General features: G+C 36.2%; 1 protein-coding gene across 1 annotated transcript in view; it reads right to left on the bottom strand.

Moving 5' to 3' along the window:
* LOC150109564 (protein Obscurin-like) overlaps positions 1 to 25694 on the bottom strand; it is a 1271613-nt gene that overhangs the window by 857922 nt on the left and 387997 nt on the right. Inside the window, exons 29-31 of the mRNA XM_090402667.1 lie at positions 23963 to 24141; positions 12960 to 13074; positions 9676 to 9854 (exon numbers count right to left, since the gene is read on the bottom strand). Coding sequence (XP_090258793.1) covers positions 9676 to 9854; positions 12960 to 13074; positions 23963 to 24141 — 473 coding nt within the window. The remainder of the gene's footprint in view (positions 1 to 9675; positions 9855 to 12959; positions 13075 to 23962; positions 24142 to 25694) is intronic.

The following is a 25694-nucleotide window of genomic DNA, read 5'->3' as shown; positions in this document are numbered from 1 at the left end:
GTGCCTTGTACTGCTCATGTGCTTGCAAATCACCTTTCTCCTTAAATTCCCTCCACAATTGTTTCTTTTCATGTAGCTCCAGCTTCGTGATGATATTCATCCATTTACTCCCACTTGATTTATTCTCCTGACTCTAGATATGCAGTCTGCCATCACCTTCCTCAAACACTCCTTTACCATTTCCCATGCACTATCAAGATCCAGCCCTTGCAGTTTTACATGCCATGGCACCGATTCAAGCAATCTCCCTAGCTCGTCATACTTACCAGCCCTGTAATTCCACATATACCCCATCTACACATTTTGCCACCTCCTGAGTCAAGACCATATGATCACTCTCACCAGTTGGTGGCAACATGGTCATATTCATTATAGACAAATTCTCAGATACAATTACTAGATCGAGCACTCTCAAACACCTAGTGTATTCCATTACATGCTGTCTCAGGTAATTATCCCTTAGTAACTGCATAAAATCCACTGTCCTCCACTCATTGAGTCTATTTGCTAAAGCATACTATCTCCATCATCTTTTCCATCCCCTGGTCTATGGCAGCATCCAATTGTATATTTTGTTCTGCTGGCCTCGATTTCACACCAGAAATGTCTCAAATGTGATTTTCACTGGCCTGCAGTTGAACATCTACTATCTTTGGTTGCAGTTCATTGGCTACCATCAATAACACTCCTCCCTCAATAAAATAACCTTTGACCAGGATGAACTAATGAACCAAAAATTCCTCCTGTTTGTTCCAAATGCTCCTGGCATTAGTGAACATAAAATGCAAAAGCCCCCTTAGGCCCAGTGCTATCCTGATGCTTTATATTAACTATTCCATTCTGGTTTGTTACGAGTGATACTAACTTAGGCATTTTATACACATTCTTACATCTAACTGCTTCACTGATATCTGCATATCCACTCAACAGCTCTCCCACCTAAAAGCTCTAGTTTCCCTTATTTGCCATAAAAGGTATAGACAAAGATAACTGAGTTCTGTGGCAAGATATGTGCCATTAGAACAAAGAGCCTTGGACAAAGAGTTTTACACATGTTTTAGGACTGCTATAGTGTTGGGATGGATGATAGTATGACTGCTTATGTAAATCTACTTTCCAGTATATGTAGGTATCATATAGAAATTAAAAAAAAAGACAATGAAGCTAGTGAATCTCAGAAGGAAATACAGTTCTTAGTAACTTCTTATTATTTCACAGAATCTTTTGATTATCTTTATCATAAAGTCTAAGCAATACAACAAGAGAATGGACAAAAAATACCAGCTGCAAAATCCAAGTGGCACCCTTTAATTATAACACAAAGACATATTGTAAAATCCATTTAGCCATTCATTAATACACACACAAACATGCATATATATATATTATCGTCATCAATTTCCTGATATGTATCCTCAAGGAGTGCACAAGACACTATCAGAGTACTATATATTAAGTTTCCATTATGATGAATGTCCTATCAACAATTTCCTCCGCATTATTCGATCACTTTCAGTACTTTATCAGATATTACCATATTTTTCCGTGTATATAAGACGATACTATTTTCTAAAATTTTTAGGCCAAAAATTGGGGGTCGTCTTATACACAGGGGGTAACCGGTTTAGAGATCCGCAGTTGGCGTGGCGAAACTGCAGATACCTTGTCTCCGTGAACAGGCTTCTGCCAATCACTAGCTTTTGTTAACTCTGTCGATTGACATCATTAATGGCTGATTCTGAATAAACCAATCAGAACTTTGTTGGAAGTTTATTTTGCACTTGGTTAGACTATAATAAATTTAGTTTAATCCTTTATCCAAGTATAAGCAAACAAGGTTTGCGCCTGAAAATATCTTCAATAATGCGGTAAGGTGGGGTACATCCCTTGGCAACTTGTAGCAAAGGTGGACAAAGCTCTCATCCTTGTCTCAGTATCTCCCATAATGTAAAGCACATCTCCTTGCAGACATGTATACTGCTATGCATTAAGGGAAGGGCCACTATCCAGACCAGTTTCAACCTTTATTGAAGTCTCGCAAGTGGGAGACAGACCCAAACGTGAAGATACTAAGGCAGAATAGGAGAGGTCATCTTTACCTATACGAGTTGCCAACAGGTGTACCACCTTATTATTGAATTACTTTGGATTTAGAGAAAGATGTTGGAAGTTTATTTTGCACTTGGTTAGACTATGACTTGCACTACGTGCAGGCACAAACTTGAGTAACTTGTCTGTTTGCTTACTTGGGAAATAGGATTAAAACCAAGTTTTATTTAAAATTGCTTGGTATCTTTAATATAATAGTTTAATCCTTTATCCAAGTGTAAGCAAACAAGGTTTGCATCTGACAATATATAAAGTATAGGTAAATATGAACTCTCCTATTGCTTCTGCCTTAGTATCTCCACATTTAAATCTGCTCTCACTGACGAGACCTCAATAAAGATTGAAACAAGTCTGGTATTGGCCCTTCCCTTAATGCATAGAAGTATACATGTCTGCAAGGAGATGTGCTTTGCATTATGGGAGATACTGAGACAAGGAGTGATGAGAGCTTAGTCCACCTTTGCTATGAGTTGCCAAGGGATGTACCACCTTACCTCAGTCCTGAAGATATTTTCAGGTGCAAACCTTGTTTGCTTACACTTGGATAAAGGATTAAACTAAATTTATTATAGAACTCTGAAAGCATTCATACGTCTGCAACTCATTGGCAGGGTAAGTTAATGCATTAACAATATGCCTGGAACTGAGAGTGATGAATACTTTCTTAGTATGTATCTTAAAAATATTACCTAATTGCTAAATATACTTAGAATATTTAAAAAAAGTATCAAATGTGTTCTGTTTTATGTTTAAAATATAGATTTATTAATTCTGGGTTCAAAAAAGTTGGGTTCGTCTTATATGTGGATAGCCTTATACACCGAAAAATACAGTATGTTTCTGTCTTCTAGGGCACCTATCACTGCATCAGTGTCTACCTATTAATACTGGTCTTTCTCTTGATCTCTGGATCTTTTCCTGGCCATCTTGGCAATTAACACTTATTTTTCTAACCTTTCTTCTTCTTCTACCATTCTTTTTAAGTAAATATACCACCCTAGATTAGATCTAGCTCACACATTTTTCAATCTAACAAAGTCATGTTCCTTCTTAATATCTTCATTTTTAATATGATTCTGCCATTGATGCCATCTGCATCTTTGAACAACTGTTTTTAACATTGTCTTGTAATTACTACTTTCGTATTTTGCCTAATTTCTATCATATTCCATACAAATGTATTCAGTTGGCTCCATACCACAACAGCTTTATTTATTCTGCTGTCTATTTCCATATTTAATTTGCCATCTTCACTAAAAACTGTGTCTAAATAGCTGAAATATTTTGCTTCTTCTATAAGTTCTCCACTGAGAATGCAGTTGACATTTTCCATGTTCCTGCCTATTTTCATAGTTTTGTTCTTTTTATTGTTGATTTTATACCTAAATTCTTATAGCTGTCATTCAAATTATTATTATTAATATCACACCAACCTCATAGCATCAGCATACTCATAATGGAGAGGTTCACTATACAAACAATATATTCATCATATCAAACCTTAAAATTGGCAATATTCTCTGCTTTCACAACACATTCAGGTAATGTGCTCTATTCATCTACATTTCTCCATGTAAAAAATCTACTCTCTCACACCCTTATAACTTCCAGGGATGGCCTCGTGTTCTTCTTCTTTTACCTTCTACTCTTTTTATAATCCACTCTGTATTAATGTGATAAAATCTAAATACTAACTTAAACATCTGCGCATGTTATGCAGACGGTGTGGTGTGGAATTCGTGGACATGTGGAATGAGTTCGATGAGCGAAAGGATTTATACAAGATGGATGGCCTGCATTTGAATGGATTTGGTGTAAAGTGAAAATGGATGTGCAGAACCAGGGAAACTAGAACTACCAAGGAGGAAGGGGGGGGGGGGGGTAGATGTGCAGACATCAGTGAGATAGTTGAGTGTAAGAATGTATATAATGTACCCGAGCCAGTACTAAGGACAAGAAATCGGAATGGGATAGTTAGAATAACCCATTAAGATAGGGGTGAGACAAAGGAACCTCTGCATTTCATGTATACTAATGCCAGGAGTATTAGGAACAAGAAGGAAGAATTTTTGGTCTTGTTTGGCTCTTCCTGGCCACAGGTTATTGGCATTAGTGAAACATGGCTGACGGAAGATGATATAGTTAGTGGGATAGAATGTGTAGGTTATAGTGTGTTTAGGAGGGACAGAGAGAATAAAATGGTGGGAGGAGTGTTATTGATGATAGTTGATGAACTGCAGCCAAGGAGAATTGAAGTTGTATCAGGATAGTGAAAAGAGCTCATTTGAGGCTATTTGATGTGAGACTGAGACTGGCAGAACAAAATATACAGTTGGGTGCTACTACAGACCAAGTGATGGAATAGATGGTGGAGATAGTATGCATAAACAAATTAATGAAATGAGTGGAAGGAAGGTAATTATTATGGGGGATTTCAACTATGGTAACATTGATTGGAAGGGGGAGAGGCCACATGTGAGGAAGGAAATGGATTTTATTCAATTATTAAGGGATAACTATCTGAGACAGCATGTAATTGAAAATACTAGGGGTTTGAGAGTGTTTGACCTGGTAATAGCATCTGAGAATTTGACTGTAATGAATATGACCATGTTGCCACCTATTGGTGAGAGTGATCATAAGGTTCCACACCTTTAGACACCTGGGAGGTGGCTAAAGGTGTGGAATTTTTGATTAAGACAGGGTATATGTGGAATTACCATGCTGGCAAGTATGACAAGCTTAGGAGATTGCTTGGATCAGTGCCATGGCATGTACAACTGCAAGGGCTGGATGTCGATAGATCATGGGAAGTGGTCAAGGAGCATTTATAGGTGGTTATGGCTGATTGTATACCTAGGGTCCAAATAGTAAAACAAGTAGGGGTTAAATGGATGAATAACACCATTAAGCTTAAGCTGCAAAAAAAGAAACAACCGTGGAGGAAATTTAAAGAGAAAGGTGACCTGCAGGCACACGAACAGTATAAAGCACAGGCCAGAAGGGTAACAAGTGTGGTAAAAAAAGCAAAAGGGGATTATGAAAAGAAACTAGCTATGCAAGCTAAAGATAATCGCAAACAGTTCTTTCAATATGCTGCAAGCAAAAAAAGAAAAAAACTGTACACGGCAGAATGTTATGGTAAGGAATGATGATGGTAAGGAGGTCACTGAATCAGTCGATATAGTGGAATTACTGAGCAAGCACTTTGCAAGAGTATATCATCCAGGTGGTGACATTGAAAAAATGAAGTAACCATTAGTTTATACGGAAATTGTGATGGATGAAATGGAGGTGAATAGTGTATTACAGAACCTTAATGAGAATAAATCTATGGGATAGGATGGTATACTGGTATATTGGATGGCATGGGTCTTATGTGAAGTGGCTAAAGAATTATCAGTGCCCTTGACCATGTTGTTTAATCTGAGTCTCGGTTCTGGTTTAGTCCCGAAGGTGTGGAAAGAGGGGAAAATAGTTCCACTGTATAAAGGAGGATCCAAGACTACTGTTGCAAATTACCGACCGATCAGCATATCAGGAGTCGTTGTCAAGGTCTTGGAGAAAGTAGTCAAGGGAAAAATACAGGAATGGATTGATGAAAATAAGATACTGTACAGGGGACAGCATGGCTTTGTGAAGGATAGATCATGCCTCAGTAACTTGCTCAAGTTTTATAACACAGTGACGGCTGAAGTGGATAAGGGTAATGGGTTTACAGTGATACTGCTGGAGCAGGCTAAGGCATTTGACAGGATACCACATGGAATTCTAATCCGTAAACTACAACATATAGGAATGGATATAGGGTTGGTGAGATGGATAGGTGGGTGGTTGATGGAGAGAGTAGTTTATTCAGGAATAGAGTGCAAAAGATGGCCTGTGACTAGTGGTGTGCCGCAGGGTTCTGTTCTTGCACCACTGCTGTTTAATTTGTTCATTAACGATATAGGGAAGGATTTGGAGGAACAGTTCATTTGTTCGCCAATGATGCAAAGTTGGGTAGGGCAATAGTGAATGCAGAAGATGTCAAAATCTTGCAGGACGACTCGGATAGATTGGAGTTCTGGGCTAAGGAGAATGGATGTCAATTTAATGTGACAAAATGTAAGGTTATGCATTTTGGGGTGAAAAGATTAGCAGCAGTATACCACATTGGTGGAACTGTACTCCAGGAGATTGATGAGGCCAGGAACTTGGGAGTATTGGTGGATAGGGAGATGAAGTTTAGGGAGCACATTGCAAAAGTGGCTAAATCAGCTCATCAACTCACTTGGTTGTTGAAAAATACTTTGAAGAGCAGAGACAAGCAAGTTATTGTACCTCTGTACCGAGCCTTGATAAGATCTCATCTCGACTACTGTGCCCAGATTTGGTCACCTCAGTTCCTTCTTGATGGGGAGGAGGTGGAGAGGATTCAGAGGCGAGTGACTAAGATGATAGCAGGTCCATGGAATGAACCATATGAGAACAGGTTGAAAATTTGTGGGTTGCAGAAACTAGTTGATAGGTGGAAAAGGGGAGATATGATTGAGACATTCAAATTGCTAAAGGGATTCTATAGGATTAATTCAGAGGATATTTTTGAGATCAGGACTGGTGGTAGGAGAACTAGGGACACCTATGGAAGCTGGGCAAGAGTGTGGTTAGCAGGGGTGTTAGAGCTGGGTTCTTTACTTTTAGAGTGGTAAATGAGTGGAATAAGCTGCCAGAGTCTGTTGTGGGTGCTATGACAGTGAATGAGTTCAAGACAAGGTATGATAGATACTGTGAGAATGTCGTATAGTTGTGTGGACATGATGTTTATGCCCTCCCTTGATGAGTCTAAAGACTCCCTGGAGTCGCCTGTAATAATAATAATAATCTCTATCATATCACATCTTTTCTACTGATCCACTGAAACTCATTGTAATTTACAGTCCTCTAACTTTTTCCACAGCAAACATTTCATAGTCCAGATATTGCCTTAGTCACTTGTCTCTGGACCTTTTCCAATGAGCATAACAGTCCAAGTGTGGTCTGAACAAGTGCTTCACATAGTGGCACAAGCATCTTATTATCCCTAGATGTCAATATATTCCTTATCATAGCAGCAATGATGTGCAATCTTTGCAACATTTGCAATGTTCTCTCTGAGCTTCATTCTACTGTCAACATTCACCCTTCTTCCCCCCCCACACACTCAGATCTCAAAACTGATCCTGCTTCCTGTAAGACATTTTCATCAATATTGTACACAGCCTTATATCTTTGCATTCCAAAATGCAACATCTTGCACTTATTAATATTAAAACTACAATCCCACTAGTCTGCCCAAGCTAAAAGTCTATTTAAATCTTACTGAAGGGGAATTAACATCAGCAGTGCTCCATATACTTCTCTGAAACGCATCTGAATCTCTTCAGAGGGGGAGACAGAGAGAGAGATCAATTAAGTCCTCTTCTGGAGAGCATCAAGTTTCCATTTATTTCCATTAAGGATTTAAAGGAAAGTTTTTGGAGCACCATTCTAAATATGAGAACAATGTTCTCTGGTTGGATTGATTTAAGGTTAATATAGTATTGTAAATATTTAATTGTCCGTAAACAATTCTAAAATTTTGTATACAGTAACTTTATTATAAGAAATATATCTTGTATTATTTAAGCTGGTGTTGCATGAATTGTGAGATCAGAATATCTCAATGTAATGTGACTCCAAAATGGAATCTCGAGAGATGCATCTGCATACTACGTAAAGTTCGCAGCTATAAAAGTTTGCGCGTCAGGAAGGAGAGTGACTTGGGGCTTTTAGCCTTTTCTTCCCTGGGTCCACTTTCATGTAAGAGCCTACATGCTAGGTACCTCCAAAACTATTGGTGGAATCTTGGTCAAAGGAAGCACTAAGAAAGGTAGATTACATGCTCGGAATGGGCACCTTGTCTTTCAAGACAAGTTTTGTAACACATGCAAAGGTTTCTGTCATCTTGGAAAACAAGGGTTAAGACATCTGATGGACATATTGTATAATTTTTCCCTTAGTTCATCAAGGTTTGAAGTTGGGTCATGGTGGAATACCCATTCCTTCACCATATCCCAAACAAAAGCATCAAGTGATGTAAGATCAGGAGAATGTGAAAAGTACAGGAATTCTGTGAACCTCAAAATGAGCCTCCTGGGGAAGTGTTTTGGTAAATAGTGCCATGTGATGTGTGACAGGTTGCTCCATCTTGTTGAAATACCTGTGCATGAAATGTTCATTGTACAACACATCCTATGCAAATCCTGGGTGAATGGAACCAACACATTCTCAATATAGCATTCGCTATTCAAGGTTATGGTTACACTCCCCCTCTTCAATGAAGTAAGGCCCAATTATGCCACAGCTGGAAACTGCATACCATGTGGTGACCTCACCGTGAAGAGGTTTCTCTTGGACAAATTCAGGTCTTCAAAAACCAAGAAACCTGTATGTTCGTCTGATTACATGATTGCTTAGATAGAAATGTGCTTCATCCAAGAACTTGACATTATGGAGGAAGAATGGATCTTCATAAACACTGGCCAGCATGCATGCACAGTATTGCAACCATGCAGAGTATTCCATTGCTGTTAAACACTAACCCACCTGAATAATGTACAAAAAGGCATCCAGCTCCTCAAGGATTCTCTGTAATGACCACTTCGGTATCTCAAGTTTTACCAATGTTCAACATTCACTGCATTTTGAAGATGTTTGTGATCTCCCCAAATGCCCTTTGCATTGTGGCAGAACACTCCTGGTATGTCAAAACCTCTTGATTAAGGCAATGATGACACCATTGTTTGGAGCAAACTTATGGAAATGATGAATAAACTGCTCCTAAATGTGTCATGGGCTTGGACCATTTGCTCTACCAACTCCATATGAACAAAAATAATGCTCAACAATAAACGTCTTTTCTTCCAACATCAACACCATCGCAACAGCTCAATATAATCATAGACTCTATATGCACTCTTCTATTAATGTGCATGCAGTCAAATGGTATATCTCATAGCACATATACTGAACAGGGTGTCAAAGCTCAGTACTGTTAATCTGCACCATACCTTATCAACTTCAATTGACACTTGATATCCATATAATTATTGACATGTAAACACACCGAGGCTGGTTCAGTGGTTAATCATACAAATTTTAGAAAAAGAACACAAGTATTTCATTGAGAATCATTTTAAATTTTGAACAGAGTGATAGGTACAAGTGAAAGATAGGTACATGACATGATAAAAGAATTATATGAAAGAGTAATTTCATTAAATCTATATAACTTATTTTTGAGAGGGGAGCTTATAAAACTCTAGTGACAATTTTTTTTTTTTTTAGTATACAAGTCCAAAGTTAAAAATAGGCTAAATTAAATATTACTTCAATATTAACAGTTTTAGTTTTAAGCATTATTTTATTTTAGATTTATTACATTTATTAAGTTCCTAAACAAAAAGGAAGTGAATCTGATAAAGGAGTCTCAATAAGTTCAAGCTTGTGCAGTTTATTTTCAAGACAATTACTTTCCAAAACTAGAAGAATTTTAAAATTAATTACCTTTAACTTTTAGTTTTCCACTTGTTACTTCTTTTCCATATTCATTACTGATTTCACATTCATATCTGCCTTGATCATCTTTAGTTACATTTTGAATAATTAAAGTTAAAGTGCCATCTGCTTCTTCTTTTGTTTTAATATGTTTTCCATCAATCGTCAGTTCTGTACCATCTACAGTCCTAAGAAAAGATAGATACATAATATGATGAAAGAAGGATTTGAAGAGTAATTTCATTAAACCTATATAACTTATTTTGGGTATCCTATAAAACTCTAGTGACAAAGTTTTTATTTTATTTTATTTTTACTCTAGTATACAAGGGCACTAAATAAATAAAAAGAAAAAATACACTAAATAAATTTTATATTGATATCAACAGTTTTATACACAATTTATAATATTACATTTGAGACAAACTCATGATGATTAATCAAATTTCTCCTCTTAAAAAATTAAATTTATAAAAATTGTGATGCTAATGAAGCCAAAAATAATTCTTGGGAGTTCTTTCGATACAAAGCTAGCAATAAAAAAAATATAAAAAAAGAAAGATTATGAAAGGATGACATTGATTGGAGAAAATGGTATAAGAACAACTGCTGCAGAAGATATAATGGCCACCCTCTATTTTAATTTAATTCTATAGCACGGTACTGCATGCATATTGGGATTCCATTGTAATCATGCGCTCTAACTGTATGTTATTCCTAGTATTGTTTGAATTAATATGACAATGTCCTTTTATACTTAATATAAAATATTTACTTTTAAAACTTATTACTGTGGGTATTACGTGTATTTGTTTAGTCATGCACTTTCCACCAGTTTCATTGTACAATAAAGAGATTAAAGGAGCTCTAAAAAAACTCAGAAAAGGGAAAAACCTGGACCATGACCAAATACCAAGCAAACTTCTTGCATGTCTAGGATCAATAAGAATCAAAATCATCAGAAAAATTTGTAATAAAATCTGGAGACAGGAGATTGGCCTAATGATTGGGTGAAATCCATTTTTATACAAATACAGAAAAAAGCAAATGTCAGTGAATGCAAAAATTATAGAACTATACTCTTGATTTCACATGCAAGAAACATTCTTCTCTATATTATTAAAGAGAGACTTAAACAATATGTCGAGTAACAACTTCCTGCAGAACAGGCAGGTTTTAGAAAAGAACATGGAACCAGAGATTAAATTTCTAATCGAACGCACTGGGATAAAAAGGCTCAAGAATTTAATATTTCCTTGTATATGTGCTTCATTTATTATGCCAAAGCATTTGACTGTGTCATGTGGGAAGACCTATGGGAAATACTAAGTAAAATAAGCATCCCAGAACATTTGACACACCTTTTAAAACAACTTTATGATGAAGAAAGGTGTGAGACAAGGGTGCATACTCTCCCCTAATCTATACAATCTTTATGGAGAATGCATTATGAGAAAGGCACTTAAGGGATATGATAGTGGTTTCTCAGTTGGTGGCAATAAGATAAATAACCTTAGACAGGCCAGCAGCAAAGGAGAACTGGAGTTCCTCATTAAAAGGGATGAATGGGAAAGTCTGAAATATGGATTAAGAATTAATCATGATAAAACATAATACATGGCCATAGATGAAAATGACAATTTCACCCACAACATAGACTTCAAGAAGGTGGATGAATTTATTTACCTTGGAGCTATAATAAGCACCAAGACCAGATGTCGACCAGAAATTAGAAGAAAAATTACCATGGCAAGGTCAGCAATGGTGCAATTTCAGAAAATACGGTAAGACAGAAACATTTCTGTCTTTATAGCTTAGTGTTTTTGATTTTCATTTATGGTGCTGAATCTTGGACACAGCACAAAAGATGTGGACAAGATAAATAGCTTCGAGATGTGGGGAGGGAGAAGGATGTTGAGAGTCTTCTGGATGGACAATAGGTCTATTGAAAGTATAATAAGACAAATAAAAATCAAGAGGTGGCTGTGAGACACTGTAAATGAGAGAATTCTCAAATACTTTGTTGCATTTCAAGACATGAAAATGACAACCTAGAAAAACTTATCACAAAGTGGAAGGACAAAAAAAGAGGATGTCCAAAACCAAGATAGTTGGACCAGATTAAAAAGATCACCAGATTTACTTTCAAGTTGGCCACTGCTACAACAAAAGACAAAACAAATGGAGAGACATCATGGCATTAAGATTATAAAAGTAAAGATAATCTTAATAATGTTGACAGTAGGGAAGCAACCTATCATCAACATCATTAAAAGGAATAAAAAACAGTTGCATTACTGAGTGGTCACCTTGCAAATGTATATCATCCAGATGTGGATATTGCAGTTGTAGATGTGACAGTGATTGATGTGAAAATAAGGATAGATGAAGTGGATGTGCTTAGGTTATTAAGGAATCTCAAAGTGAATAGATCCATGGGACTGGATGGGATGGGATGGGATATTGGTTAGTGTGTTATGAGAATATGCATGAAAATTATTAGTTTTAGTTCCTCTAACCAGTGATTATTTCAATGAATGCAGAAACTATTAACAAAATAGTTATTTGAAGCAAAGACAGAGAAAAGACCAAATGGAAGACCAAGATACAGATGGATTAATGCAGTTAGGACTCTTAATAGAAAGCAGCATACAGGTTCATAAAATTTTGAACCCTAACAAATAAAAGAGCAATCTGAAAAGGAAACTACTCATAGCAAACAGTGAATGAATTTTAAATGTCAGACTATCCTAGTGTAATGTGATAGGATGACACTGTATAATTCAAGAAAATGATAATTGTGACAGATTCTAGGATATGCAGCTTAATTAATTATTGGTTTATGGACACTATGAAATAACATATTATTTCATTCTCCAAAATACAATCATATAATATACAGCATGTAGCCGTCTGAGTATGAATCTAAATTATATTCACATTATGTGTAAAGTTGCAATTGTTAAAGTGTCTTTTTGCTGATACAATTAAGATTTTTCAGAAATCCTTTTTCTACATCTTTACTCTTTCTAAATTTCATTATGTTAAACACTCAGATACCATTTTGTTGAATGCTCTTTTGCTTGTACAGTAAACTCTTCCCTCATTATCACAGTATAAAAACACTGTGTCAAGCATTTACTAATTAGCATCGGTTCAGATTACAAAACCTCTGACATTTACAAATACTGACTGAAGTATGTCTTATTACAACAAATCATCTAAAAATAAAAAATTACAATGTTATGAATGTATATAACTTGCATATATGAAAACATCATTATTATACCAACCATTTTACTTTTGGCTTTGGATTTCCACCGACCTTCACATCAAAAGCAACATCCTGATTTTCAACACCTTCAACATCTTTCAGTCCCTTAATAAAACTAGGAGGAGAAGTTGCATCTGTAAATAAAATTATAAATAAAGGGTTATAAAATCCTTTCAATAAATTAACAGTGCTTAATTTTTAAATCAGAGCAAACAAGTTATAAATTTCACTTTAAGTCTATAATAGTTTATATTAAAAAAACGTTTATTATTTTTACAGTGATCATAAGAACAAAAAGATGTATTAATGATGGATGAGAAAATGCAATGTGCTTTTTATAAAATTGCACATGAAAGGAGGTTGTTCCAAAGCACAGCAATAGGCATGATGAATGAAGAGGAAGAAAAGACATTTATTCTGTAATAAAAAGACTTCTAATGGGACTATACTGATCAAGTACATATAATAAACAATTATGCTTTACCAATTAGTTTCACCAACTAAGCCTGTTGACATCTTTAGGGTACATAACTGATGTAAGGCACTAAACAGTAAAAAACTGTTACAAACTAATCAACCGATTCAAATTATATTTGGCAAAAGAACATAGCTATGTTCTTTTGTCTAATATAATTTGATTACGTTGATTCAAAAGAACATAGCTATGTTCATTTGTCTAATATAATTTGAATCGGTTGATTAGTTTCTAACAGTTTTTTACTTTTTAGTACCTTACATCAGTTATGTACCCTGAAGATGCCAACAGCCTTAGTTGGTGAAACTAGTTGGTAAAGCATAGTTGTTTATTATATGTACTTCATCAATATAGTCCAATTAGAAGTCTTTTTATTACTGCTATGGTCAAGAAAATTAACATTTTTTAACATCTATTTTGTAAGTTTGGAATTGAATGAATGGATAGGGTCTGGTCCCTGAAGATTACTTAACTAGGGAAAGTATTGCTGATTCCGATACTGATAAACACTATGCATGGATATGTCTATAGGAAACACATTCTAATGAATGAATGAAGTCAACCCAACTACTCTCTTCTCACAGATAAGAATTTTAAGAAGCCTCACTTAAGATGCACCAAAATTAATGTTTGAACGGCTGAATTTATAAGGCTTAATAGTCACTTAAAAGTAAAATACTACCTGAAGAGAAAGAGAAAAAACATTCTAGAATCCTGAGAGTGAAACACAATCTACATATTTATGATAAGAAACACTTGAGACTAAAAGTTATTCCAAGGGAAGAAAATGTCATCCTTTATAGAGATCTGTGCATTATCAAGAGGAAAAGAAATAATGAAGGATTTAATTTACTAACATTAAAATTAACAAGGCTATCTTATATCTGCTAAAGAATGAGGGAGGAGGAGGAGGAGGAGAAGGGATGGTGTGATTTGGCAAGCAATTTGTGATTAGGTAAGTGATTGTGAGTGATTTGATAAGTTGAGTGATTGTGATTGGATAATTGATTTATTTGTTCAAGCATTTACAATCAACTATAGAAGAGCCCTGAAACATAAGGTCTAGAAAGAAGACCTCATTTGAAGGAAAAGTCTTGATGCCAACTTATCGTTTGTATCAATAAGTCTAAAAAAAAGTCATCTATTGTTATAAGTATATATGCATTCAGAGAGAAAACAGGCAACACAAATACAAGAAGAGACACAAGTTAAAAGTTGGCAATGTCCATAATAGGTTCTGTTTCAGAGCCAGGCAAAAGTTCAGATATATAAAAAGTTTTGTCGAATTTTTCACTCCTGTATGGGAGTGGGTGGGAGAGAATTGGTTATGACAGCAAATCCAAAAGATTAATGAGAATATATGATCTTTAGACTAAGAGGCACTTTGGACTTAATTTTTATTATTATTATTCAGGCCTCCAAGGAGTCAAAAGACTCATCGAGGGGAGGTCCCCCCTGAGAAACACAAAGTTTATCATACCACTCTTTAAAGTCACTGACCGTTCTCGCACCCACCACTCCATCAGGCAATGCATTCCACGGCTCAACCACCCTCCACACAAAGAAACCACTCCTTACCCTCTTGCTCACAGTTTCCTTTCGTAACTTCCAGGGATGGCCTCTTGTCATCACTCCTTCCCGCTGATCAACCAAGCGAAAGAACTCCCCAGTGTCAACCCTGTAACCACCTCTCAACAGTTTAAAAGACTCAATCATATCACCTCTCCTTCTTCTATCCGCCAAACTCTGCAGTCCACATTCTCTCAGCCGATCCTCATAACTATCCTTGTACAGTCCTGAAACCATCTTTGTCATCCGTCTTTGTATCCTTTCCACAGTTAATTTATCCCCTTCAAATCCTGGGGACCAAATCTGAGAACAATAGTTCAAGTGTGGTCTGATCAGAGACTTATACAACGGAATGATAACCCTCTTATCTCTGCAGGTCAGTGTCCTTCTCATAATAGCAGCAATCCTCTGTGTTACCTTCACCACCTTTGCAATATGTCCCCTAAACTTCAGGTTTCTATCAATCATCAACCCCAGATCTCTTGTCTCCCCTACTTCCTCCAGTATAACTCCTCCCATAGAGTATGCAGCATCCCATCGATGCTTCCCAAACCTCAAGAACTTACATTTTGCTGCATTAAACTGACACCCCCATTCATTTGCCAATCTATCTAGCTTATTTAAATCCTCTTGCAGGGCTACCACATCTGCGCTATTACTAATAATCCTTCCCAGCTTCGCATCATCCGCAAACAACTGAATATCCCCCTGCAATCCACTGGCTATGTCATTGATATAAAGGTTAAACAATATAGGTCCTAGTACTGAGCCCTGTGGGACCCCACTTGTAACCCTCTGCCTCCTGGAAACTGCTCCACCATACACAACTCTCTGATACCTATCAGACAGCCAATCCTGAATCCAGTTGACCAATCTGACATCCAGACCCATGTGCTGCAACTTAAATATCAGCTTATCATGTGGCACCCTGTCAAATGCCTTCGCCAAGTCTAAGAAAATTGCAGTATATGCCTTTCCCTCATCTAATGCTCTTGTAACTTTATTATAAAAGGCTAGCATATTGCTAAAACAAGAGCGTCCTTTCACAAATCCATGTTGATTCTCACAGATAACAATACCCTCATCTGCCCAATGCTGTACACGGTCCCTCACTACTTTCTCCAAGATCTTAACAACTACTGATGACACACAGACTGGCCTATAATTAGACACTTCCAGTCTGTTACCACCCTTATGCAATGGCACTATCTTACCTTCCTTCCATTCCCTGGGCACCTTTGCCAAAGCCAGACTTTCATTGTAAAGCCACGTTAAAGGTATTGTCAATTCGCTAGCACATTCTCTCAAAACTCGTGGCGAAATACCATCCAGTCCCACAGCTTTACTGACATCCAGAGTACTCAGTATCTGAAACACACTCTCCTCCTGTACCTCCAGACCTCGTACCAGCCCTATCCCTCTAGCATTAAAACTGACTCCTCTAGGATGAAATACTCCAATAAAGTGTTCATTGAACAATTCCACTATGTCCTCTGCATCAGTCACTCTATTCCCATTTTTATCCCACAATATCATTCTTCCACAGTCATTTCTCCTCCTACTGGCCACATAGCTAAAAAATTCCCTAGGATTTTCTTTGGAGCTTAGGGCCAATCTCCTCTCATGTTCCAGTTTCGCTTTCCTTACCACACGAGTCACTCTTCTGGCCTATGTCTTATATTCTTCACCCATCCTCTCTTCAGCTGTCTCCTTATATCTCTTCCATAGCCTCTTTTTCGCATGCAGTTCCTGTTTAATGTTGTTTGTCATCCACTTTACTCCAAATTCTTCTTCACTCGTGGTATACAACTTACCATTGCTGATAACAAATATTCTTTCACAATTTCCCACGCACTGGTGATATCCCGGCCGTCCAATTCCTCCCTCCATGAAACTTCCCGAAGTTGACGTCTAAGACTATTATAATCACCTGCCTTATAATTCCACATAAGTTCCCGTCTCTTTGATACTCCTGCATGTCTATTCATTTTCCATGTCAACACCATATGGTCACTCTCTCCAACTGGTGGGAGAGACGTCAACTCAGTTATTATCAACTCTTCTGATGCTATAACCAAATCCAAAGTTTTTGAACCTCTTGTTTCCTCTGTTACATGCTGCCTAAGACATTTGTCCCTCAAGAATTCTAGAAATTCCATTCCCCTATTGTTACATGCATGTTCCTCTCTCCAATTTATACTACTGAAGTTAAAATCTCCCATAACAATCATTCTTCTTGCACTTGCCAAACTTAGCTGTCTAAACATCTCCTGGTCCCCATCCTCTGTGCTCCTGGGTCTGTAGCAACACCCCACTAAATATCCTGTCTTGCCTACCTCTAGCTCACACCATACGCTCTCAAAATCATTTGTCTCACTTCCTTCCAAATTCTCCACTCTTAGAGGACATAGGTCATCACTTATCATAAGCAGCACCCCACCACCACGCTTTCCCCTCCTATCCTGACGAAAAATGCTATACCCAGCGACTTCTATTCCAGTTTTTATATCCCCTTCTGTCAACCACGTCTCAGTGATCACAATAATTTTTGGCCAATTTATACTGTCATGTTGTAGCTATTAGCACAGTATACGTGTATATAATAAATACCATATAATAGCATCAACAGGACATCTGTTTAAATTTGATCTTGCCATTAGAAAGTTCCTTGACAGTGCAGTCAGTAATAATAGTCTTTAGAGATCAATCTGAGTTCAAATCCTGTCTAGGATGTAAGGAATTTTTACATGGACTTTTCAACTGAATTTGAGTTATTCTGGTCTAATATATTTTTCTTTAAATATGTATGTATATATATATATATATATATATATCCCAACATATCCCAACCGCGAGTTAATAGTACGTTTCATATATATACATATATATATATGGGAATAAATTTTTAACTTGGGTATATTGTATATTTTAGGATAACCAAGCAATTTTATATGCTTGGTTATTTTAGCTCCTAATCCCAAGTATGCAAACAATTAAGTTTGCGCCTGAAACAAAGTTCAAGTCTAAAGATGGTACAACACCAGGGCAGCTCATTGTAAAGGTGGTTAAAGCTTTGATCACTATTCTTAGTATTTTCCCATAATGTAAAGCACATCTCACTAGAAGATGTATACTGCAATGCATTATGGGTGGGGTCACTACCCAGACCGGTTTCGACCTTTTTTGAGGTCTCCTCAGTGAGTAGCTAGACCCTAAATACCAAGGTTTTAGTAATACAAAGCCTTATCAACTTTACCTTGGTTATCCTAAAATATACAATATACCCAAGTTAAAAATTTATTCCCATCAATATCTCCTCCAGAGATTTTTATTAAAACTTAATACACCTTGTTGCAACTTATATAGGTAAAGTTGATAAGGCTTTGTATTACTAAAACCTTGGTATTTAGGGTCTAGCTACTCACTGAGGAGACCTCAAAAAAGGTCGAAACCGGTCTGGGTAGTGACCCCACCCATAATGCATTGCAGTATACATCTTCTAGTGAGATGTGCTTTACATTATGGGAAAATACTAAGAATAGTGATCAAAGCTTTAACCACCTTTACAATGAGCTGCCCTGGTGTTGTACCATCTTTAGACTTGAACTTTGTTTCAGGCGCAAACTTAATTGTTTGCATACTTGGGATTAGGAGCTAAAATAACCAAGCATATAAAATTGCTTGGTTATCCTAAAATATATATATATATATATATATATATACATACATATTTTTCTTTAAATATATATATATATATATATATATATACATACATATTTTTCTTTAAATATATATATATATATATATATGTACACACACACACACACACACACACATTAGTAAAATTCAAGAAATTGTCAAATCATAGCATACCGGTGTCATCTATGGGCATGGATTTCAAAAATTGAAAAATAATGCAGCGATGTTCTTTTTTTTTAATGACTAGAAACCACAAGTCATAATCCTTGTTAAGCAGTTGGTGAGAACAGCAGTTTGTAGTTGAGCTATGAATGGATGCTGAATAGCTGCTGCTGCTCACATTATTAGAAGTTTAAAGAAAAGTGGAGGAATGATGGAAGCAAGTTCAGTGGAACAGCTAAAGTACCAGTAAAAAAAAGACACATCTCACAGGTTATCTCATAGATAACCTACAAAATAGTAGTTGGAGAGAGAGAGAGAGAGAGAGAGAGCATCAGTTGGCTGACTTCCTATGGAAAAGCATCAAATAATTTGGTAAAAATATTTGGTAAAACCAAAGCCGAAATGTGAAAAGAGTATTCTAAAATTGGACAGATTTTAGAATTCAAACAGGGTTAGCTGTTGGAGAAGCAAGAAGTGTCATTTTAAGAATATATTGATGTATTTTGTGATATATAGTGATATATTGATGCTCGAAAAGGCAAGATAAGTTTAGTTTACACCTCTCTTCTTTTCAGTATAAGAAAAAAGTGATCCTGTTTGAGGATTTAATATTACCAGTGGTGAGCTATAAGGGGCTCACCCAAGCCCTTTGTTACATTTTTCTCAAATTTGAGAGCCCCTTGTTCTTCTTGTTTGCTTTTTTATTTTTTCAAAAAAAAACAAAACAAAAAAAAACAATTTTTTGAAATATATTAAGCAACATTTAACCTTTATATCAATGACATAGCCAGTGGATTGCAGGGGGATATTCAGTTGTTTGCGGATGATGCGAAGCTTGGAAGGATTATTAGTAATAGTGCAGATGTGGTAGCCCTGCAAGAGGATTTAAATAAGCTAGATAGATGGGCAAATGAATGGGTTTGTCAGTTTAATGCAGCAAAATGTAAGGTCTTGAGGTTTGGGAAACATCGATGGGATGCTGCATACTCTATGGGAGGAGTTATACTGGAGGAAGTAGGGGAGACAAGAGATCTGGGGTTGATGATTGATAGAAACCTGAAGTTTAGGGGACATATTGCAAAGGTGGTGAAGGTAACACAGAGGATTGCTGCTATTATGAGAAGGACACTGACCTGCAGAGATAAGAGGGTTATCATTCCGTTGTATAAGTCTCTGATCAGACCACACTTGGACTATTGTTCTCAGATTTGGTCCCCAGGATTTGAAGGGGATAAATTAACCGTGGAAAGGATACAAAGACGGATGACAAAGATGGTTTCAGGACTGTACAAGGATAGTTATGAGGATCGGCTGAGAGAATGTGGACTGCAGAGTTTGGTGGATAGAAGAAGGAGAGGTGATATGATTGAGACTTTTAAACTCTTGAGAGGTGGTTACAGGGTTGACACTGGGGAGTTCTTTCGCTTGGTTGATCAGCGGGAAGGAGTGATGACAAGAGGCCATCCCTGGAAGTTACGAAAGGAAACTGTGAGCAAGAGGGTAAGGAGTGGTTTCTTTGTGTGGAGGGTGGTTGAGCCGTGGAATGCATTGCCTGATGGAGTGGTGGGAGCGAGAACGGTCAGTGGGTTTAAGGAGTGGTATGATAAACTTTGTGTTTCTCAGGGGGGGACTTCCCCTCGATGAGTCTTGACAGACTTTATGTCTTAGAAAGGACCTCCCTCGATGAGTCTTTTGACTCCTTGGAGGACTGAATAATAATAATAATAATAATAATAATAATAACAAACTCATACGGTAACCTAACAAAATGATTTTATTAAATAAATATTATAGTTACTGTTACACCCATTTTAAAAATAAGAATTCACGTTTAGTAATCGCATATAAATAAATAGGATTACAAAATAATGCCCCTTGACTGACCTTTGATTATCACTTGAAGTATAAAAACAAAGAGAAATATAACGTACTTCAATATTATTGTGTTTAGATAATATTTATTTATTATTTATAGATTGTTTGTCATAAAAACTTCTATAGCAAACGAAAGACATTTATTTTGTTTATAAAAAAATTTTGTTTATAAAAACAAAATTTTGTTTATTTTGTTTATAAAAAAATGTGGACTATTTCATATGTGCTACTATAAAATATTTTATTCTTATTATATTTTGATAGTAAAAAATGTTTTTTGTATGTAAGATAAATTAAACCAGATGATTGTGTGCAAATATTTGATGTTTAGATCATGAAATATTGGTTTAAAAATGATAGCTTTTACAGGTTATCCCTTCATACTTTTTGATTGGCATTTGTACACAAGCTGTATCAATAAACGTTTTTGTGTGAAATATGGGTTTCTTTTTGCTTGACGATGCGAGCCCTTTGTTAAAATTTCCATAGCTCACCACTGGGTGTTACTGAAGAGAAAGAGAAATGAAATGACATTCCATTTGAGTAAAAGAAGACAGGACTATGTTTCACTACTGCAAAAATTTACTAGGTTTTTATTACTCTATTACTCTATTGAAGATTGGAATAAAAAAACAGCAATCAGTAAGGCATTGTTTGTAGATGATTCTTAAGCCTGGAAGGTTTCAATTAACAGCTTAACAGTTTGTCAAATCAGTAAGTAAAATGGGATGTACTATTTGCAGCAAAACCATGGGAAGGATATGAAGTAAATCAAAGAAGGTACACAAAGGAGGATAGTCAAATAAAACCAAGATGCCTTGGATATATACACAGCAGTTAGGAAATTTGTAGAGATGCTATTCACCAAGACATGGAGGAAGTGGAGGCCTTAAGAAGCTTGGGAAAAGTACCATGTTTGGATTCGGTCATCAATCTTTAATTGAAATACAGTGCTAAAATGGCTAGAGGAAACTGTCTACCCAATTACATGGACAACAGTTTGCTGACCAAGCATCTATGCCAGAACTGATTAAATTCCCTGGAAATATCAAGACTGAATGCACAGCTTTCAGCTTGGAAACTAGACTGAAAGAATGCATAGTGGGATCACTGATTAGATGATTTTCATCAAATAGTGTGAAATAAGGAACAAGTCTGTTCATGATGAATTAGTCCGAACTCTCTCTTCTAATATGTTTGAAGTTGTACACTGTCTACTGCTTCTACCAACAAGGTCTATGCTGCTAGGGATAAACTTAGATGAAAATTCGATCATCTTGTTAGCCATCATCAGTCATCCTGTTAGGCTCCTCAGCAGATGAAAAATTTTGTTTAAATTCTTTTCAAGTTCAAGCCATGACCTACAAAATCTGTCTTACCCAGAAATGAAGGTTTTGCTCTCTCTTTAAAGAAAAACACTAATTGTGTTATCATTAAAGCTGATAAAGAGAAAGTTAGTAGTTCAACCAGAATGAATATTGCAGAAAACTTACATATGACTACTCCACATATTATTATTCATATTATTTATTATTATTATTATTATCAAGCCTCAATGGAAAAGGCCCATCACAGGCCTTGACTCTCTCTCTCTCTCTCTCTCTCTCTCTCTCTCTCTCTCTCACTCACACACACACACACACACACACACACACACAGTTCATCATACCATGACTTAAATGTCTCCATACTCAGGAGACATTTAAGTCATGAAAAAAAAAATGAACAGACTCATTTTCAGGGTCTCTTGATTGAACAAAGAAACCAAAAAGAAACTCGAAAAACTATGAATTTCTTAAGCTCCAGTAAGTAAATATTCTATTACATCCTGTGATAGACTGAATTAGCTCTTCTTGCTACAAAATTACAAAACATCTTTGTAAATTACTTTCAGCATTCATGGGAAAATCCTCTTCCTTTATTAAGAACAGTTCTCATTTCAGAGAAAAAATATCAGCACTCTGTCTTCTCCCTAGTGGTATCTTATTCAGTTTGGATATTGTGTTTTTTCCATTGCCTAAGCTTAAGTAGATCCAAAGGTCTACATTTATCTCCTTTATGGCAGACAGAGTACTTTTTCAAATTGCTTAATTATATATATACTAGGGGGGGCTACACTGCCATGGCGCCTATGGCACCCCCCCCTTGGTCTGGACTGTAGTCATCAGAATTCAGTTCTCCATAAATTCTGATGACTCAAATTTTGAAGACTCGAAAGGGGGTTCCTCCCCCGGAGCCTACAACGCCGAATCTCCCGAGTTCCAGACTGGTAGGCCGGTACTCCATGAATTCTGATGACTCCAATTTTGAAGACTCGAAAGGGCCCACTCCTGTGCATATGACACCCAACCCCCCCGAGTTCTGGAATGGTAGGCCGATTCTCCTTGAATTCTGATGACTCGAATTTTGAAGACTCGACACTCAGGGCATTCATTGAGGTTCAAAACGTTTCAAAAAACGTGACATAAAAAGACTTATCATTTTATATATATAGGGTAGATATACACATACATATTTATATATTCATTTATGTATACATTTTTTTAGTTTAAGAAAATGTCACCTATTTTTATTACCTTACTACAGCTACTATGGTAACATTAGTTTAAACTTTTTCTATTATTTATATCGTTGCTGCTCCATTTCTGTATAGAAAATGACTGTGAAATATAGGCAAAAATTTCATAAATAAATATCAAGATTTTCCACAGGAGTTTCCATCTTGTATTATTTATAACATTTTTAGTGAATTACAAAGGAATTCTCTATCAGTAGAACTAGATCCAGACAGTTGGTAGTGCAATAAACTTTTTTTTTTTTTTTGATAATCTCTTGTAGCAGTAAAATGTACTAAACTGTTATACAATGTGTCATATGCAATGAAAACAGAGCAGATAACACTTATTTCCCCATATTTTGTAATATATTATAGAAATATTACCTAACTGGTATTATTGTAAGAGACACTACTATTTACATGAATGGGCAACTTAATCCTGAAACCAAGAAACAAATTATAAAAATAAATACACTGCACATACAGTATAGTACAAGATGGCATCTAACTAGTTACATGCCAAAGTACTAATGCACTATAAATTTACAACCTTGAGTAGTTGGGATTTACATGAAAAAAAAAGTAAATGTGATACATATTTCAAATCAAATTATAATATTATTAATAGATAAAACTCACTTTTTATATTAAATATTTTATATCACATAAAAGCTGTGGTAATTACCTTTTACTTTTAATTTTCCACTTGTAACCTCTTTTCCATATTCATTTTTAATTTCACACTGATATGTACCTTCATCATTTTTCACCACTTTCTGAATAATTAAAGTTAAAGAGCCATCTGCCTCTTCTTTTGTTTTAACATGTTTTCCATCAATTGTTAACTCTTCCCCATCTACAGTCCTAAAAAAAAAAAATTATTTTTTTTATCCAGATATCCATCGGACACATCAATTACCCACTAATTCAGTTATTTAGGTTACTGATAACTGAGCTAGTGGGCAAAACAGCAAGACATAATGCTAAAATATCCTTTTTTCTTTTTCTTTTTAACAATGTCCTTTTAAGCTAATGCATTCAAGCTAATAATTGAGTCAGCTAATGGAAAAGGGAGATAGATACATAGTATACTTTGATTCGGCCAAGGGCTGTTGATAATACACATCCACAAGGAGATGTGTTCTGCATTATGGGAGAGATACTGAGATAGAAGTGATGTAAGCTTGCTCCACCTTTGCAACGAGGTGCCTGGTGTTGTACTACCTTAACCCAGTCCTCAAGATACTTTCAGGCGCAAAACTTTGTTTGCTCACACTTGGGCAAAGGATTAAACTAAATTTATTGTTGATAGATTGCCATATGATAAGTTGATAGCTAAACTAGAACAGATGGGGTTGAATACTAAATTAATGCATTGCACTAATGATTGGCTATCTGATAGATATTAGCAAGTTGTGTAAGAGTAATTTTCAGGAAAACAAAAGTCACTAGTGGTGCATCTCAAGGGTCTGTTTGAGATATTATTATTATTATTATTATTATTATTGTTCCGGGAAACTCCAAGGAGTCGACAGACTCATCGAGAGAGGCCCTAACATCATGTCTGGAACAACTATTCAACATTTACACAGTATCTATCATATCTTGTCTTGAACTCATTCACAGTCGTAGCACCCACAACAGACTCTGGAAGCTTATTCCACTCATTCACCACTCTCCAAGTAAAAAACCTAGCTCTAACACCCTTGTCAACCACGCTCTTGCCCAGCTTCCATGCATGGCCCCTAGTATCTCCCCCATTGCTGTTTAACCTGTATGTTAATGATACTGGAGTAAGTTTGAATGGGGATATACAGTTTTTTGCAGATGATGCAAGGTTGGGAAATACTATGAAGAGTAGAGCAGATGTTGTGGCTTTACAAGAAGACTTGAACAAACTGAGTGGAGTTGCCAGTTCAATGTTGCAAAGTGTAAAGTTTTAAAATTCGGAAAACAAAGATGTGATATAGAATATACACTTGGTGGAGATATATTGGAGGAGGTAAAGGAAATAAGAGATATCTGGATGACGGTGGATGGGGAAGTAAAATTGTGAGGACAACACAATAAATTCTGGCAATCATGTAGAGTACACTGACTTGTAGAAGTCAGAAGATACTGGTTCCATTGTATAAGCCACATATGGACTACTGTGAACCTATTTGGTCACCTGGTTTTCAAATGGATGAGATACCAGAAAGAGTCCAAGGGTAAATGAATATGGTGTTTTTGTTTCTAGAATGTTGAGTATAAAGAAAGGATGAGAAGATGCAATCTAGGGGATAGGAGAAGGAGTGATATGATACAGAGATGTATAAGATGGTAAGGAGTTCTCATCAGATTACTGTTGAAGAGATTTTTTATAGATGGAGAACAAGAGATTATCCCTGGAAGCTGTTATAAGGAGGAAGTGAGCA

Source organism: Typopeltis vanoorti, chromosome 2 (assembly GCF_054136105.1).
Source record: "Typopeltis vanoorti isolate ZY-2024b chromosome 2, IOZ_Tvanoo_1.0, whole genome shotgun sequence".
Taxonomy (NCBI): Eukaryota; Metazoa; Arthropoda; class Arachnida; order Uropygi; family Thelyphonidae; genus Typopeltis; species Typopeltis vanoorti.
This window is presented reverse-complemented; position numbering and strand designations above follow the sequence as displayed.